Source organism: Chrysoperla carnea, chromosome 1, assembly GCF_905475395.1.
Source record: "Chrysoperla carnea chromosome 1, inChrCarn1.1, whole genome shotgun sequence".
Lineage (NCBI taxonomy): Eukaryota > Metazoa > Arthropoda > Insecta > Neuroptera > Chrysopidae > Chrysoperla > Chrysoperla carnea.
Genome location: NC_058337.1, coordinates 38,952,477 through 38,968,161, shown reverse-complemented (window position 1 = coordinate 38,968,161; position 15,685 = coordinate 38,952,477). Strand labels below are relative to the sequence as shown.

Sequence of the window (15,685 nt, the reverse complement as noted above, 5' to 3'; positions counted from 1 at the left end):
ATACTTTTATGAAAGGCTTCTTCAATAATTAAAAAACAATTCCAGTTTAGTATCTTTATAAATTTGGGCCGTTTTCACGTGAGTTTTTTCTTAATTTTGAGTAACAATTTCTTTTGACGAAATTTGCAAAATCTTCTTAAACAAAAAGGTTTTATATCTAGTTTCATTGGCAATATACTACACACATACACGCACTTAAATTGGTAGCATGTGTTAAAATAATACAATTTTTAATTGAAAAATGTAACAAAAATTACAAAAAATTTCACGTATGATAGAAAGGCGTCTGGAAAATATCATTAATCATTTTATTTTTTAATAGTATTGCTCATCCTATTGAAAAAAATTTGAAACCTTTATTAAAATGATAAAAAATATTGTTGTATATATTATTAAAGAAATGAATTTTGCTTGTTGTCATTTCGGAATTCGTTATTAACGATTTCAAATCATGTTATAATTATACATATATATATTTAGATTGTAAATAAAATAATTTTTGATTTATAATAGAATTTTATTTTATTTTATTTCAGTATTATGAAATAATAAAGCTGCCATCCATCCAACAATTATTTATTTATTTTTTTTTTAAATATTCAGAAAATCACTAATGGCGCCAAGCCGGGCATTGGATTCGGCCAAAAATACCTTCTAAAGCAAAGTTTGGATCATAAATACTTCTTTTGTAGTTTTAGTGCCAAAAAGTGCAATTCTTGGCCAAAAATGTCACGGTTTTCGGAATACGTGACAGAATCCATCAATCTGATATCAGAATCTTAATCATCAAGCAAAAATATCTCCTAGATAGCAGTTTGGACAATAAATACTTAGGTTTCCGTTTTTGTGCCAAAATGTGAAATTTCGGGTCAAAAATGGCACGGTTTTTGGAATATGTGACAGAATTCGTGCAGTCAACGACCAAATACCTAATTGATGACAATTTTAAGCCGAAAGAAGCTTTACAAAAAAATTTGGACTATATGTCCTATAGGACCCTACACCTCCCTATGACTAGGTTAAGTTGGCTGAATGTTCTTTGAAGTTCTATAAACATGTTACAAAAAGTTTGAATAAAATCGGTGCTGTTTTCCCACTTTTTCCGATTTATTCATTGTATTAAAGTCTGAATACCGATATTGAATTTTTTTTAGCTCCTGCTATATGATTGAGACCCTTATAATCCATTTTCGCACCCTGAGAGATTCAAGGTGTCTTTTTCTCGGTTCGCCAAACTACACTTCATCTGGGAAATTCATCTTATCCTCATTTGTCTTTGGAGATATAATCGCACGCGCTGGTACGAGGCAAATGGTTAAGCCTTTTTAAAGTAGTCATTCAATATTATGAAATTCAAAAGTAATTTAAAATTTAAAAAAATACACTATGTCTTTTTGAAGCTAATGAATGCTTTTCTTACGAATTTGAATGTACTGAAGTTAATTTTGGAAGATACTTACCCTGCCAAGCGATGCCAAAATTAGTTAGAAAAAATGTTTCTTCACAAATAAAAAAAAAAAAATTCGATCGGGAAGTTTTTTTAGGTCATAAGGTACTCATTGTTCATGACACCCACTTAAAAATTTTTTTAAAGTTGAAAACATGATTATCAAAGTAATTATTCCGTTTTTTTGTAATATAACTATTAATAGGAAGTTACGCCACCGCTGTTAATGATAAGATAATACTGTAAAAGATAAATACGATTATTTTAAATTATAAATAAGAAGAAGAGTTCTAGGATATTTTTTATCAGTTTTTAAAAGATACCTACGATTCAAAATTTAATAAAAAATAATTTTGTCATATAAATAAAATATATATAGGGGAGAGTGTAGTACCTCAAAATTTAGATTCATTTTTTTTAAAGCCATTTTTTAAAATATAGCAGTCTTTTCCACAGACTATTCGTTGTGTGCGTAGTCATGGTAGGGATAATAAAATCGATGCCAGCGCTTTAAGTGAAAAATTTTGGAGATAAAGTGGGCTGTTATGACTAATTTGCAATTATTTACATGTTAATGATATAGAAACTGTCAAATTAAAATGATTGAAAAACACTAATTAATTAAACTTAATGCATTAAAAATTGTGAAAATAAGAAATCAAATTGTACAAATATTATTTTTCAAATGTTAATTATCGTAATTATTTATTTAAATTTGTGAAACAAGAATATTAAATTTTAAATGTAAGTTTTCAATGCAATCCACACAATTATATATGCATCCATTAATTCTATAATTAAAGTAGTGTATCGTTGTCATGGAAACGAAATTCACGCTCGGAGCGAATAGTTAAAATTTAAAATAAATTATGATCTGTGGCCTTCTCTTAAATTTGAATTTAAATATTGAACAGCTATCATAAAAATTTTGCTTATGCTCGCGCCATTTTAGCATTTCAAAGAGAATTTTTTTGTACCTCGACCTATCGGGCCAATTTTTTTTTTGTTCAGGAAGATGCATACATCAAAATCTACATCTAGCTTGGTGCCGCTAGAAATTGCCATTGTTATTGGCCAAATAGGCCAATTTCTATAATTTATTTTTGAGATAATTTTTGAAAATTTTAAAACTTTAAAGATATTCAACAAAATGGAGGTTTGCTATTTACGATTTTTTTAAATTTTGGGGTTGTTCGAATGTGAATATACTCTACTCTTTCTGGGGAATTTGCACCCGCTGGTCTAAATCAGCAACGGTAAATATTCGAAAAACTTATGAATTATGTCAGAGGGAGGGGTCGCATATCAAAATTCTGATTTCGGAATCGTAATCAGCGATTCTAAAAACTCTTAATTTGCAAAATATTGCTGTTTTGGAGCAGCAAAGGGTGAACTATCTCAGAAAGGGGGGAACATATAGAATTTCTGACTTCGGAATCGTCAACAGTGACCCCACAAACCCTTGAATATACATTTTGGATTCATTTGTCGAATATTTACATGTTTAAACCAGCAGGGGGTGAATTACCCCAAGAGGTAGGATTGGAATTCGGACTTCGGAATCGTGACCTGCGTCCTCTAAAGCTAAAGAAGTTTTAAAATTTACAAAAATCACCCCAGATATGGATTCCAATAATTGATTTATTTGTCCAATAGCAATGGCCAAACATTCTAGCGGCACCGAGTTAGATATAGATTTTGAACTATCTGAGGACGTATACGCATTCACTTACAGGCTCTTTGGTTATATCAAGCACGATCAAATGGATAATTGCGCGCGCATGGTACACACAATATTCGGCATCTCTCTTTCTTTGTTTTATACATTGACGTCCATAAGAACTCGAATATTTGAAGTAAGAGTACAAAATGAATATTTGAAGTAAGAGTAAAAAATATGAAGTAAGACGTTCTTATGCATAAAACAAAGACATCAGTGTTGTATAGCAATCACATAGCTAGGCAGGTTTTGTGTGTCTATTGACAGCGATCATGCTTCATTCAAGGCGCTGTCTCCTATGTGGTATGCTCGCTGTCAATAGACACATGAAATCAGCCTAGTTATTTGATTGCTTTTCAACACTGCCGTGTTGTTTCCTTTGTTTTATACATGAGAACGTCTTACTTCATATATTATACTCTTTTTACTTCATATATTATAATATCTAGATGGATGCCAAAGTGTATATGGATATAAAACGGGATTATTTCCAAGCTGTATTTATTTAATCAAATAGATTTTAATAACAGAAAATAAGTATTTTCTTTTTTAAGGAATTTAGACTAATAATAAGCTTACAGAGTCGGCTTTTAATCTTATCGTTAATCTCAATTCAATAACAAACTTAATTAAATATGAAAAAACTTAATTGTTAGGTTTTTGTTCCATGCAAGACTGTCTTCCACACAAAAAATTTAGTTTCAAATATTGACGCATACCCATAGTATACATTAGTATACAAATTAACAAGTCGCAAGTCGCCAATTAGGATATTTTGAATTTTCAGTAAAAAAGATAAAATCAACACTTTTTTTATATTTTATAATTTTTATACGTTATTAATAATTATAATAAATTAGCCGCGGAACGAAGCACTTCGAAAATTCAAGTTCGAAAATTTTAACAGTAAGACGGTTTGAATGCGGTTATCCTGCATTCGATTCATTAGAGCGTCAGGCAATTTTGTGACCTAAATTGATTTGTAAGAAATTAAAAATATGCAATTAGCTAAAATAATATGCATTTTAGAATTTCATTTTAAATTGACCGTAAATACTAAATTCACAATTCGGTTAATAGTAATGAAAAAGATTAAAGCAAGCCCAAAGTTACTAGTTTGGACCGATTATATAACTAGACACCAGGTACCTCGGAGACCAATTCTGTCCCCTGGAGCCTAGGGTAAACGGTATCTCCGCCGTCTCTTATAGTTATCGGGAAATTAGATATATAATCGGTCCAAACTCGTTACTCGCTTTGGGTTCGCTAAACACGAATAGTGCAACAGAATCAATCTCCGAGGTACCTGATCCCATAGTGAATGGTATCCTCGTTGTCTCCGTGAATTAATATTATTATTACTTGAAAAATATATACAAAATGCATGTAATAAATAATAACATAAATTTATGAAGAAAACGAGGATACCGTTCACCCTGGGTACCAAGTACCTCGAATACCAATTCTGTCGCGATATCGTGTTCAGCGACCCTATAGCGTTCTACAGAAAAGTTATCGTAATGAAAATTGAAGGCGATACTTGGATGTAGAAAAAATTATTAAGTAAGCATAATGGAAATACAATTTTTGAAATAATTTTTTTGAATAATAATTATATTTTTAATTATATAAATTACTCAATCTGGATCGCCTGCCCAAAATAACGAATGCGGCACAACGTGTGTATCACCAAGTGTATTCATATCGTGTGTATCGCCAAGCATGCGCATTTCTTAATTTAATCACTCACACTATATATTCTTTGCAGAACCAAAAGTGGTTGGGAGTAGATAAAAATCTTACAGACTGTGAGTGGAGGTTGGACAAGTTGGGGTTTCTACCAGTTACCTCCGAAATGTAACCGACACCAAAAAACCTTTTGCAATGCATGTAAATACAAGAAGGGCTGTGCTTGGGGTTGATGCTTTCACAAAGATCGGCTGAAATGCTCAGCTTTGTGAAATTTCTGCAGAGGCAGTTCTTCGAGTAAGGATGCCTTCGAAGTACAATGGACCCGTAGGAAATATATTATGAAAAAAAATAATAATAAAATTAAACGATAACTTTTATCTAGGACTGGTTATTTCGCCGGTATTTATAATAGATAATTAAAACTTAAAATTTTCACTTTTTGGAAAAAAAAACTAGCTATTTGAATTCTATAGCCAATTTAATGTATTTTAAGAAAGGTAATGGTAGCGATTTCGGAAACCCGTACCCTCGTACGGTTAAAAATATATTCATAAATCAGAAATACCCCATTTAATGTAACTTGAATGTACGTTTCGGTTTTGCTAATATTCTTAAATTACAATTTGCTTTACTTATATCTTCTTGCAATAAATTGCAATTTATTTGATTGTTAAATTCAGTTTGATATCAACTGAACAACATCTATAATGATTTGTGTAATTTGTGAGCGTCCTTTTCTGATTTCAAACGTACATCGCATATGGAACGCAAATTGAATTTTGACTAATAAAATATTTTTGGTCTTAACTAATAAATCACCGCTATAGTTTTGGAGTCAAATTTTTTGTTAAGTTCCGGTTGTTTACCAATATTTATTTCACAAGTTTTTATCTCCTAAATTCAGAACAACTTGCAAAAAAAATATATTAGAATTTTTTTGAGAAAAATTAAATTTTGCGGAACAGAAAACTGTCGAATTTGATTGCTTATATTTAACAAAAATTTCATTCGGCTATTTAAGTTGATGAAATTGAATAGAAAACTATTCATTAGCTCGGTTGCTATTCAACTTTTATTAATGTGTGAACGCTAAAATTTTTCGATAAATATTTCTCCTGAACATAATGTTTGTAAAAATCTACAAAATAATAAAAAATACTATTAAAGTAAAAAGTTAGATTCTTCAAAAAATACCATCACACTCTTCCTGGTTTATACCTTCTGCTGATTTTATGATTAGGTACAGTAATGAAAGGGATGCATGATTTGTTAAAAAAAGGTTGAAGATTCGAAACATGGATTTTCATTTTTTAATTTTGTATTCCATTGTTAATTTTACAGATGCGTTATTGAAAACATGCTTGTAATATGTTTTTAATCCTCAAAATCGTTTCTTGACCTGACTAAGTTACGGCCATAAATCTTAAATAACTTTAAAAAGTATAATGTAAGATTTTTAATTAAAATAGTTAATTAAAAAATATGTCGCATTTGTTTGCCATAAGAAAATTGAATCTGTTATGATTGTTTTATGTTACAAGACCTACATTTAAACACAACTAACTACATCAAGGGCAGATAACTTTATAGTTTATACATCAATTTTATTGTTCTATAAATAATGTGAATCATTCTAAAACAAATGATTTTATTCTCAAATGTTCTTGTGATAATTATTGTGATACTTAATAAAAGTGTGAAGTCATTTTTTTTATAGTTATAATTTTTTTTAAATTATTTCTAAAAATTTTAAAAACTTTATTTAAATATGTTACTGTTTTAGAAAATATGATAATAATGTAAGTTTTATATGTCCTTATAACGATGTTTCGACTTACTAAATCAGTTCTTCAGTGTTGTGTGTTCAAAAACTAACCACGCCGTTATTATTTAAATTTAATAACGTACGTTATTAAACGTACGTTATCCAACGTTAGACACGCGTTTCGGTTTTAATAGATTAATACGATTAATTATTTATTAAAGTATGTTTAAGAAATGAATACAATAGTAATGCAATTGATTAGTAAAATTGTTTATTCGTTAAAAAAAATTAATAATTGTTTTTGGTAAGGTAACAAAAACAAATATGAATCAATTTGATGTTTACAATTATTGTTTACGAAGGAGGCATAAAAATAACCTACTAAAATACTATTGAGAAATGCGTGTGGTGTGTTACCAGTTTAGTGGATTCTAATAATAAAATGTACTTTTGTTGACTTCTTGAAGTTGAAGCGCAAATAACAAAATTTTGTAAAAAAAATGTCCAATAAGATGCAGGAAAAAAAACACAGAAAAATATTAAGAATTTTTCTTTTGTTGAGTCACCGTTTGAATAAAAACTTAAGGCATTTAGATTCCTCTACTCTTTTCTTCTGAACTATGAGCATGCACAGGCCGCTTAATCTTGCGCCTCCCTTCGTTTCCCATTCCACTTCGTGTTGCTGGAATAATTAAACCACTTTTGATTGCCTCATATACTCCTTCGACAACTCGAATTTGTAGAAATATCGAATATTCCAAAAATAAATAGAATAGAATCGGTATGCGGTGAACTTTGTTTTCGAATATCTTTCAAACGGTTACAGTAACTTGTTAAACTAAAGAGACCATTTTGTAGATTAGTTAATTTTCTACAAAAAAATGTGTTGCTCATTTTAAGAGTTTTATTAATTAGCGAATGTTATTAATTGAACTGAGTGAAAATTTCCTCGGTTCTTCAAATATATAGTGAAAAAAGTGTAAGAGATCTCTTTTGTAGAGTGTAGCAACCAATTTTTCGGCTTTGGAAGTTGACGTGCCCTCTTATCATGTCCTTTTATACAAATTCGTATTCCCCCCTCTATTTTTAAGTCTTCGTAAATGTTCTTCAAGCTTTCAGGCTCCCTTTTAGTGCGCTTTTTATGGAGCTTAGTGGGCGACTGCTCCTTTCCCACCCCTTAAATCCGTCACTTGATTATCCATTCTCGTGTAGATGCAGATACATCTCCCTGAAAGTAATCCTGACGGCGCTCACGTAAATACATGAATTTTTCTATACAATCCCAGTAATCCGATATCTCTTGGCTTTTAATAGATCTGGATTAACGTATATGTATACTAGAAGATTTAGACAAATGTTTTTCCCTGTAGATTCAACACAATAAAAACACTTCTAAGTGAATTCTTTAAAACCTTAAAAAAAAAAAATTTCTTGAGTCAAAGATCTTTATACTTAATTCAAAAAAATAATAATACTATAACTCTTAAAAAGTTTGATCTTTTTCTACCCAGTTTTATAATTTCGTTCAAAATGTTTGAAAGTGTGGGCTTATTATTTTATAGGTTTTTGAATACAAATTGATACACAAAAGACGGCGTGTGATAATACATAAAATATAATACTTAATTCAAAATTCATTCAGACCTGTATTCAGAATATAATAATAAGAGAGGCCACAATATTGTTCAAGTGATCAATTTTTTTAAATTGGTTATCCTTAGCCTTTTCGGACTCAAATAGCGCTTATTTTAATGGTAAAGAAGTTTTCTATCCTTAAAATGAGCCCTTTGAGCTCAAAAGGATTAAGAATAACAAAGTTACAAGCCTGTAAATATTGTGTATTTTAACAAAAAGGAAAATATCTTTTCTGAAATTGACATATTCGTTCTTTTTTTTGTTTAGTGTATATGTCTACGCTATATTTACGGAGAGTAAGAGATAAGGAGAACCACATCTGTATATATAAAGTTTCCACCGAAAATCAGCAAATAAAGATGGCGTAAGAAAAAGAGTAAGATAAAAATTTAAACAATTTGTTAAAGAAGGATAGAGAAGTTAAAAGTAAACACCTTTTGCTATACATGCGCCATTCTGATCAATTTTAGAACTGTTATTTGCTGTTTTCAGCTGGACACTTTTTTACTTTAATCCCTATTTAAGATAGTTCTCCTTATCTATACCCTTCATAGTAATATTGTAATTTCCGTCAGATTGTAAACTGATTACATAAAGCCACTTCAACTAGTGCTAGCTCAACATCTGTTAACGAACATCAACTTATTGCGTTGGCCTGAGTCTAGTTAACACGGGTTCGGTGGTTTTTAGTTTGTTGGCCCTTGGAAGTCCAATTTACAATTTGACTAAATAGTTCACAATCTGACGGAAATTGCAATATAACGGTGACATATATAATTTGAAATCGATCAGAGAAATAAAAAACTTTTTTTAGCTACTAAGTACGCTCCTGTCGTGAATAATACACACAAAAAAATGATAAGATATAATAAAAAAAAATCAACTAGTCTCGTTCTAATCCAATTTCAAATTCAATAACAACTATTTTATGTGTTTATATCATGTCCCTGATTTATGCGTCACGATCAAGTCAAAGTATTTCAACAGAAAAAATATGATTACTAAAAAAAAAAAAAATTGACATAATCTCACTTAACTTTTTCAATGCTATTAATTAAAGATATTTACAATATTTTTAGTCATTGATATTTATTATAGTTATTAATACATTGAAGCGCAGCAATAAACTTGTATTTCTTACAATTTTATAAACATTAGTTGAATATTTATTTAAATACTTTATTATATAATTAATTAATAACAATAATAAAAAAATCAAAAACAAAATTAATTACTAGAAATTTTTATTATTAGAAGATCTAGTCAAGGTGAATTAAGTCAATAATATTTTGATTTGTTTTTAATTTTTATTTTATCAGGTATTGTTTTACGATTTATTCAAAGAATTGTTGAAATTCAAGACTGTGATTATTGTGATTTATTACAAAATTAATAATGTATAAAATATTCGGTATTGAATTTGCACCAATAAATATACCATTAGAACGTCGCTTACAAACAATTGCAGCAGCATTTTGGTTATTTTCATGTGTTGGCTTTAATTTTCTATTTTGTGGTATTGGATTGTTTATGTTAACAACAAAATATTATTGGATTATAATATTGTATGGATTTTGGTATTATTATGATTTAGATTGCGGAGAAAATGGCGGTCGAAGGTATGTAAATAAATATTTAATCATTGTTCTATAATTGGAAAATTACTTGGAAAATTGTTTTCTTCAAGTACTTTTTTGTAAATTTATTTCATTAAGGTTATACAAAACATGTTCAAATCATGTAGCCAGAGAATTATTTTGAGCTTTTATAGACCAATCAAAATCCTACTAAAATAGAATCGTTCAGGGCCTCGAGGGAAAAGTAAAATTAGCCTACTTTAATATTTTCGATCCTTAGGAATTTAAATTTGTATTTTTGTCATAAATCTTCGGAAAAAAGTTTATTTTCAATTTTCTCAAAAATCGTGACAATTATCGCAGTTAAAAAGAAAGAAAACAAGTCTTGTTAATGTTTTTCGTACATTCACACAACTACAGCACCCTGAAGTAAAATAGTATACTTTTACTGAAAATCCTTAAAAACTACACGTTACAATACTTTGTTTATAATTTTCATATTATAGATTATATTTTATACCTACATGATTGATCAACACAGTTTTAAATTTTTATAATTTGGACCCGTTACACTTATGTTTATCCGTTGCACTTTATGGTTTATCCGTTGCAATTTTTTATAATATCTAATAAAAATTTAAATGTTTTCACCATCGATCATGGCATATTAAAAAATATATGTTGACTAGACTAAACATTGCTGATAGACATGGTTGTTTCGACGTTGCTTTCAAAAAAGGAGAAATAAACCACAATTATTCATCAATAATTGATAAAATAATAGTTTTAGTAAATATTTAAGCAAACAAAATTAAAAGCTTTTTTATTATATTAACGTATATGTACTCCGGCATGCGTTGTAATGCCACATAAAGTATAAAAATGTTTGGGGGTGTATTCTGTTTATTAACGTCGATTTTATACATAATATTTTTGTTTTTTCCGCCTGGACATACACGAATAAGTCAGGCTGTTTCCCGACGACGCGTGAGGAAGCAGCATACAATTGTCCTTGTGGCCATTTTATAATAGTTTTTGGCAATTAATTTTTCAATTGGTACGTGTGTGTGGTAAAGTCGATTACAATTGCATTTCAGATAGACGTCCTTAGAAAACTCGACATATCTGAATATTTTAAATATCAGTATAAATGATACACGCTAAGCTATTTTTTGTGGATATCACTATGTCCGTATCAGTGATTTGTCCGCCATACTGATTTGACCATTGAGGGAATAGTAACATTAGCAATAGTTATGGCGGACAAGTCAATGCAATATGGGCGTCAGGCTCATACCAACCAGTTGGCCATATCACAATACTTATAGTGGATAGCCCTGTTCTATACTGTAATATTACTTATGCTAACATAGATATCTGTCTCTATACCATACCAGCATTGTAGTAAACGCCATACATTTCTTATCGAATATTACTACACATACTTAACTTTTTGATTATTCCAGCTAATTACGCAGATAGCAATATTGAGGATATCTGGATGTATGCAAAAAATGATATCCTTTCAGCAAGGATATAAAAAGGGTATTCATCAATTTCTCAATGAATACTAAAAAATTACAAATAAATTACGATTTTTGCCACAATTTCCTAGATCAGTTTTTTGTATTTTATAAATACGTATTTCGACTACGTATTACGTCATCATCAGTATGAATTAGCTAATCGTAATTACTCTTATTATGTATGTTACTCGTTGCTAATTTGGTGGCGGACTGCACCATAATAAGAGTAATTACGATTAGCTAATTCATACCGATGATGACTACTTGGTAGTCGAAATAGGTATTTATAAAATACAAAAAACTGATCTAGGAAAATGGGGCAAAAATCGAAATTTATTTCGTAATATCCTAGAGTTCTCATTTATTATCTTCGATAATATTTATAATAAAAAATTACAGTAAAATATTTTCTTTATTTTGTAAATGTCTTTTATCTATAAATTTTTTTAGTTCAAAATGGTGTCGAAACTGGACAATATGGTCCTATTTTCGAGATTACTTTCCAATAAAGTTAGTTAAACTTGATGAATGTGTAGTGGATCCAAAACGAAATTACATGTTCTGTTACCATCCTCATGGAGTTTTAGCAACGGGATTTTTTGGATCATTTGCTACTGATGTTTGTGGTTTTCCTGAATTGTTTCCTGGTTTTAAATCGCATCCATTAACATTAGATTCACATTTTAAAACGCCATTCTTTCGTGATTATGTTTTGGCATTAGGTAAGCGTTTATAATGTATTTAACTTTTTAATTGGGAAAATATTATTCAATTAGAGGAAAATTTAGTGTCCATTCTACCGTTGCGTAAACTTTTCATTTAGTGATATAATTCGAACTTCGTTTGATGCTTACTCAAGCTATTCAAATACCATGTATTAAATCGAAATTAAATTTTTTACTCCAGGTTCCGAGATATATCACACCTAATCTTATAATACGTACGTCGCTCAATCCCATAAGTATTAATTTGCAAGAACAGTAATCCACTTGTGAAACTGTAGTTTAATAATACTGGTCACAAATGTATACTTATAACATAATATGGAAGGACGTTCTAAGGTTCTTGTCTCGCTATGGGCATATCGACAGAAATTCTAAATTTGTTCATACTTATTAAGAATATAATAATACATTTACCATACAAATTTGAAGTCGATTGACTGTCTCTTACTCGAGATAAATTCAATTAAAGTTCGGATAATTAACTTGGAGAGCATATGATTGGTTGTGTTTTGTTGTGTTTTTAATTCTTGAAAAAAAAAACTAGATTTAAGATATTTTCAAAAAACATACTGAACATTAATGTATTTGTTCTGAGTTTTAAAAAAAATCCAATTTATTGACTGCTTCATTCTTGAGATATAATTACTTAAAGTTATTTAAATTTTTTGTACAACAGAAACAATTATATTTAGAGCATAAGTAATGTAAGAGAGATGTCTATTATATACAGATTTTATTATTATTATTATTATTTATCATACAGAATACATACAGTACAGTTGAAACTAATACTATATTTGAATATGTATGTGTGTAATATACTATGTAGTATACAACATTTTTACAATGTTGTACGAAGACAACAGCCTTAAGTAAAGATGGTTTACATTCTGTCTAGATAGAAAAGATTTTATACTTCTGTAAAACGATAAATTTCATATTATGTCATGCAAGAGGTTGTGAAATGCTTGCATGGCAATGTCATTCACTTTTTTAATTTTTGCAAACATTTTTTAGGCGCGTGTACTTCATCCAAAAAAAGTATTAATTGTATTTTAAGTAAACCGGAAGGTGGGAATATTGTTGCATTAGCAGTAGGTGGAGCTGAAGAATCATTTTACTGCCGACCTGGTGAATATAAAATTATTCTGAAGAAACGTAAAGGTTTTATTCGATTGGCACTTCGTAATGGGTATTAAACTGATTCAAATATTCAATTATTACAATTTTCTAAATTGGATTTCTTTTTTAGTGCACCACTAGTTCCAGTATTTTCGTTTGGTGAAACTGATATATATTCACAAGTATCAAATCCTGATGGTTCATTATTACGCTGGCTACAAAATCAATTCAAAAACTTAACAGGTATTGCACCAATTATTCCTATTGGTCGTGGATTTTTCCAATACAATGTTGGATTGGTACCAAAAAGACATCCGATAACTGTCGTTGGTAAATGTTATTTAATAATTATGTACGGTCATACCATCTTCTCCAAAATTTGTAGCGTTTGGGCTATGCATAGAATTCAGCACAAAAACGCGTATAATTCATCAAAGAATACGTATGGATTTCTTCAAAAAATTGTTCTTTTACAGTTTTTCGGAAAGCTTCATTTGTCTCTATTCTATTTTCTATTCATAAATAGAATAGAGACAAAATATTTGTGAATTTTTTCAGAATTTTTTTACACATTCCACAATTATCTAAATATTGTACAAAGTAAAAAAAGAATTAATTGTTGAAATACCCTGTATTGAAAGTGCTGAACGTCAATGCTTTCATTATTTTTAATAAATTAGCAAAGTTTAAAAAATCAACACAATATTTTGTTTAGAGTTTCGAAAGATACGAAAATTTCATCTTTTTCGAAAATTTTTAAATTAAATCTTTTATAGTTTTTGAGAAAATGAACACTAAAGTTTTGGACACATTTTTTATATTTAAACGTTTGTTCTATCTCTAATGGTCCTACTGATCCAAGACCTAACTGTCTTATGTTGCTCATTTACGAACTCTAACTCACTTTTTACGTCCTGAGCACGCTAAATTTGGGAAACGGACTAATTAGGAAATTTTATTGTTTAAAAAAATTCTGAAAATTTTCAAGTATTTTTCAATGAATTTTAACCTATTTTTGTTTTGTTTTGACGACTTTTGGAGAAGAAAGGATGTTTATTTTCCAGAGAATCAGGAAAAATATAAATATAAATGTATAATTTTTAGTTGGAAAACCTATAGATGTCGTTCGTGTAGATGAACCAACAACAGAATTAGTGGATGAGTACCATGCAAAATTTACGAAAGCTTTAATTGAATTATTTGAGACTGAAAAATATAAATATGCAGATAATCCTGAAAAAACTAAACTCATTATTATTTGAAATGAAATTGTATTAATTTTCTTTATATAATCACACATTTTGTGATAATTTAAATAGTCTATAAATTTCACTAATATAAGTGAAAAAATATTTTGTTACATTTATTTTGTAAATGATTGTAAATAGATTTTGTATATTAATAAATAAATTATTTATATCTAAGATAGGTTCTTATTTATTTTGATTCTTTATATTTTTAGAAGAATTGCTTAGGCGATTTAGGTAAAACCTCCCCCGTCGCCCCGGAATGATTTCAACCTAGTCATTTTCATAGACCAAAAGAAGAAATTATGCAAGCTAATATCATAAGTGCATGATGTAGTACCGTTGCGCACTATTGAGGGCTTGGAGCTAAAAGTACGTTTTCTGCTATTTTCGGCAGTAAGTATGTAATAAGCTGCGCACCAGCAGGAAACCCCGGATTAGGAACTGCAATTGACATTTTATGAAGATAATGCCTTAAGGTAGTTCTAGCGCGGCAGTCCAGCCAAAAATTATGGGCTTATTACCCATGCTATACGTATACTCATAGATCAGGTTATAAATAAACTGTTTTTACTGTTACCATAATGTTACTACTACTGTCTTACACAATACTAGGAATAAGTACACATATATACTAGGATGATACAGACATACTTCTACTCCATTAAAAATAATCCTCTAAATGTAATATATAACTTAATATTTTATGGAAACTAAATGATAAATAATTTTAATTTTTTTAATGATTCGAAATATTGTATCCTTCTAAATATTAATTTTTTTATCAAAACGGTAATTCTCCTTCACTGGGAAAAATTAAAAAGATTGCCATGTTCGAACGTTTTTACCATACTAAAAGTGTATTAAAAATATCATTTTTAAATTTAAATTATCTCATGTGAGGAGTGGTAAATTTTGTTCAAATTTTAATCGCGTGTGTAGACTTTTAATCCTTATATATTTATTTCCTCCAGCATGTTTTTTTTGTCAAAGCCTTATCTTCTTTATTCCTTTATCAAATTCCATGATTTACTCCTTATTTTCAAGCTTATCATGTTGGCTTTTGACGAAAAATAAACTCGCGGTTTAAAATATGCCTCTTAAAAAAACAGGGTAGACATAATTTTAACGAAAAATAAAATTTAAATAATAAGTGTACTAGGCAAACATTCGAATACCACATGTTCTCATAATACTGAAGACATCATTACGAATTAACAGGAACTGTA

The 15,685-nt window shown here is 29.2% G+C and overlaps 1 protein-coding gene across 1 annotated transcript; it reads left to right on the top strand.

The window, feature by feature from the left end:
• The first annotated feature begins 9,570 nt into the window (after positions 1–9,570).
• On the top strand, positions 9,571–14,500 carry LOC123304674 (2-acylglycerol O-acyltransferase 1-like). Its single transcript, XM_044886377.1, has 5 exons — positions 9,571–9,878; positions 11,813–12,084; positions 13,105–13,279; positions 13,340–13,539; positions 14,314–14,500. Exons 1-5 carry the CDS (start codon positions 9,655–9,657, stop codon positions 14,469–14,471), a joined length of 1,029 nt encoding a protein of 342 aa, XP_044742312.1. The 5' UTR covers positions 9,571–9,654; the 3' UTR covers positions 14,472–14,500.
• Positions 14,501–15,685: the final 1,185 nt, after the last annotated feature.

Coding starts and splice junctions, on each gene's coding strand:
- LOC123304674 (XM_044886377.1), top strand. CDS start 9,655: ATGTATAAAATATTCGGTATTGAATTTGCACCAATAAATATACCATTA. Junction 13,280..13,339: donor CGATTGGCACTTCGTAATGG/GTATTAAACTGA, acceptor TTTCTTTTTTAG/TGCACCACTAGTTCCAGTAT. Junction 13,540..14,313: donor ACATCCGATAACTGTCGTTG/GTAAATGTTATT, acceptor TATAATTTTTAG/TTGGAAAACCTATAGATGTC.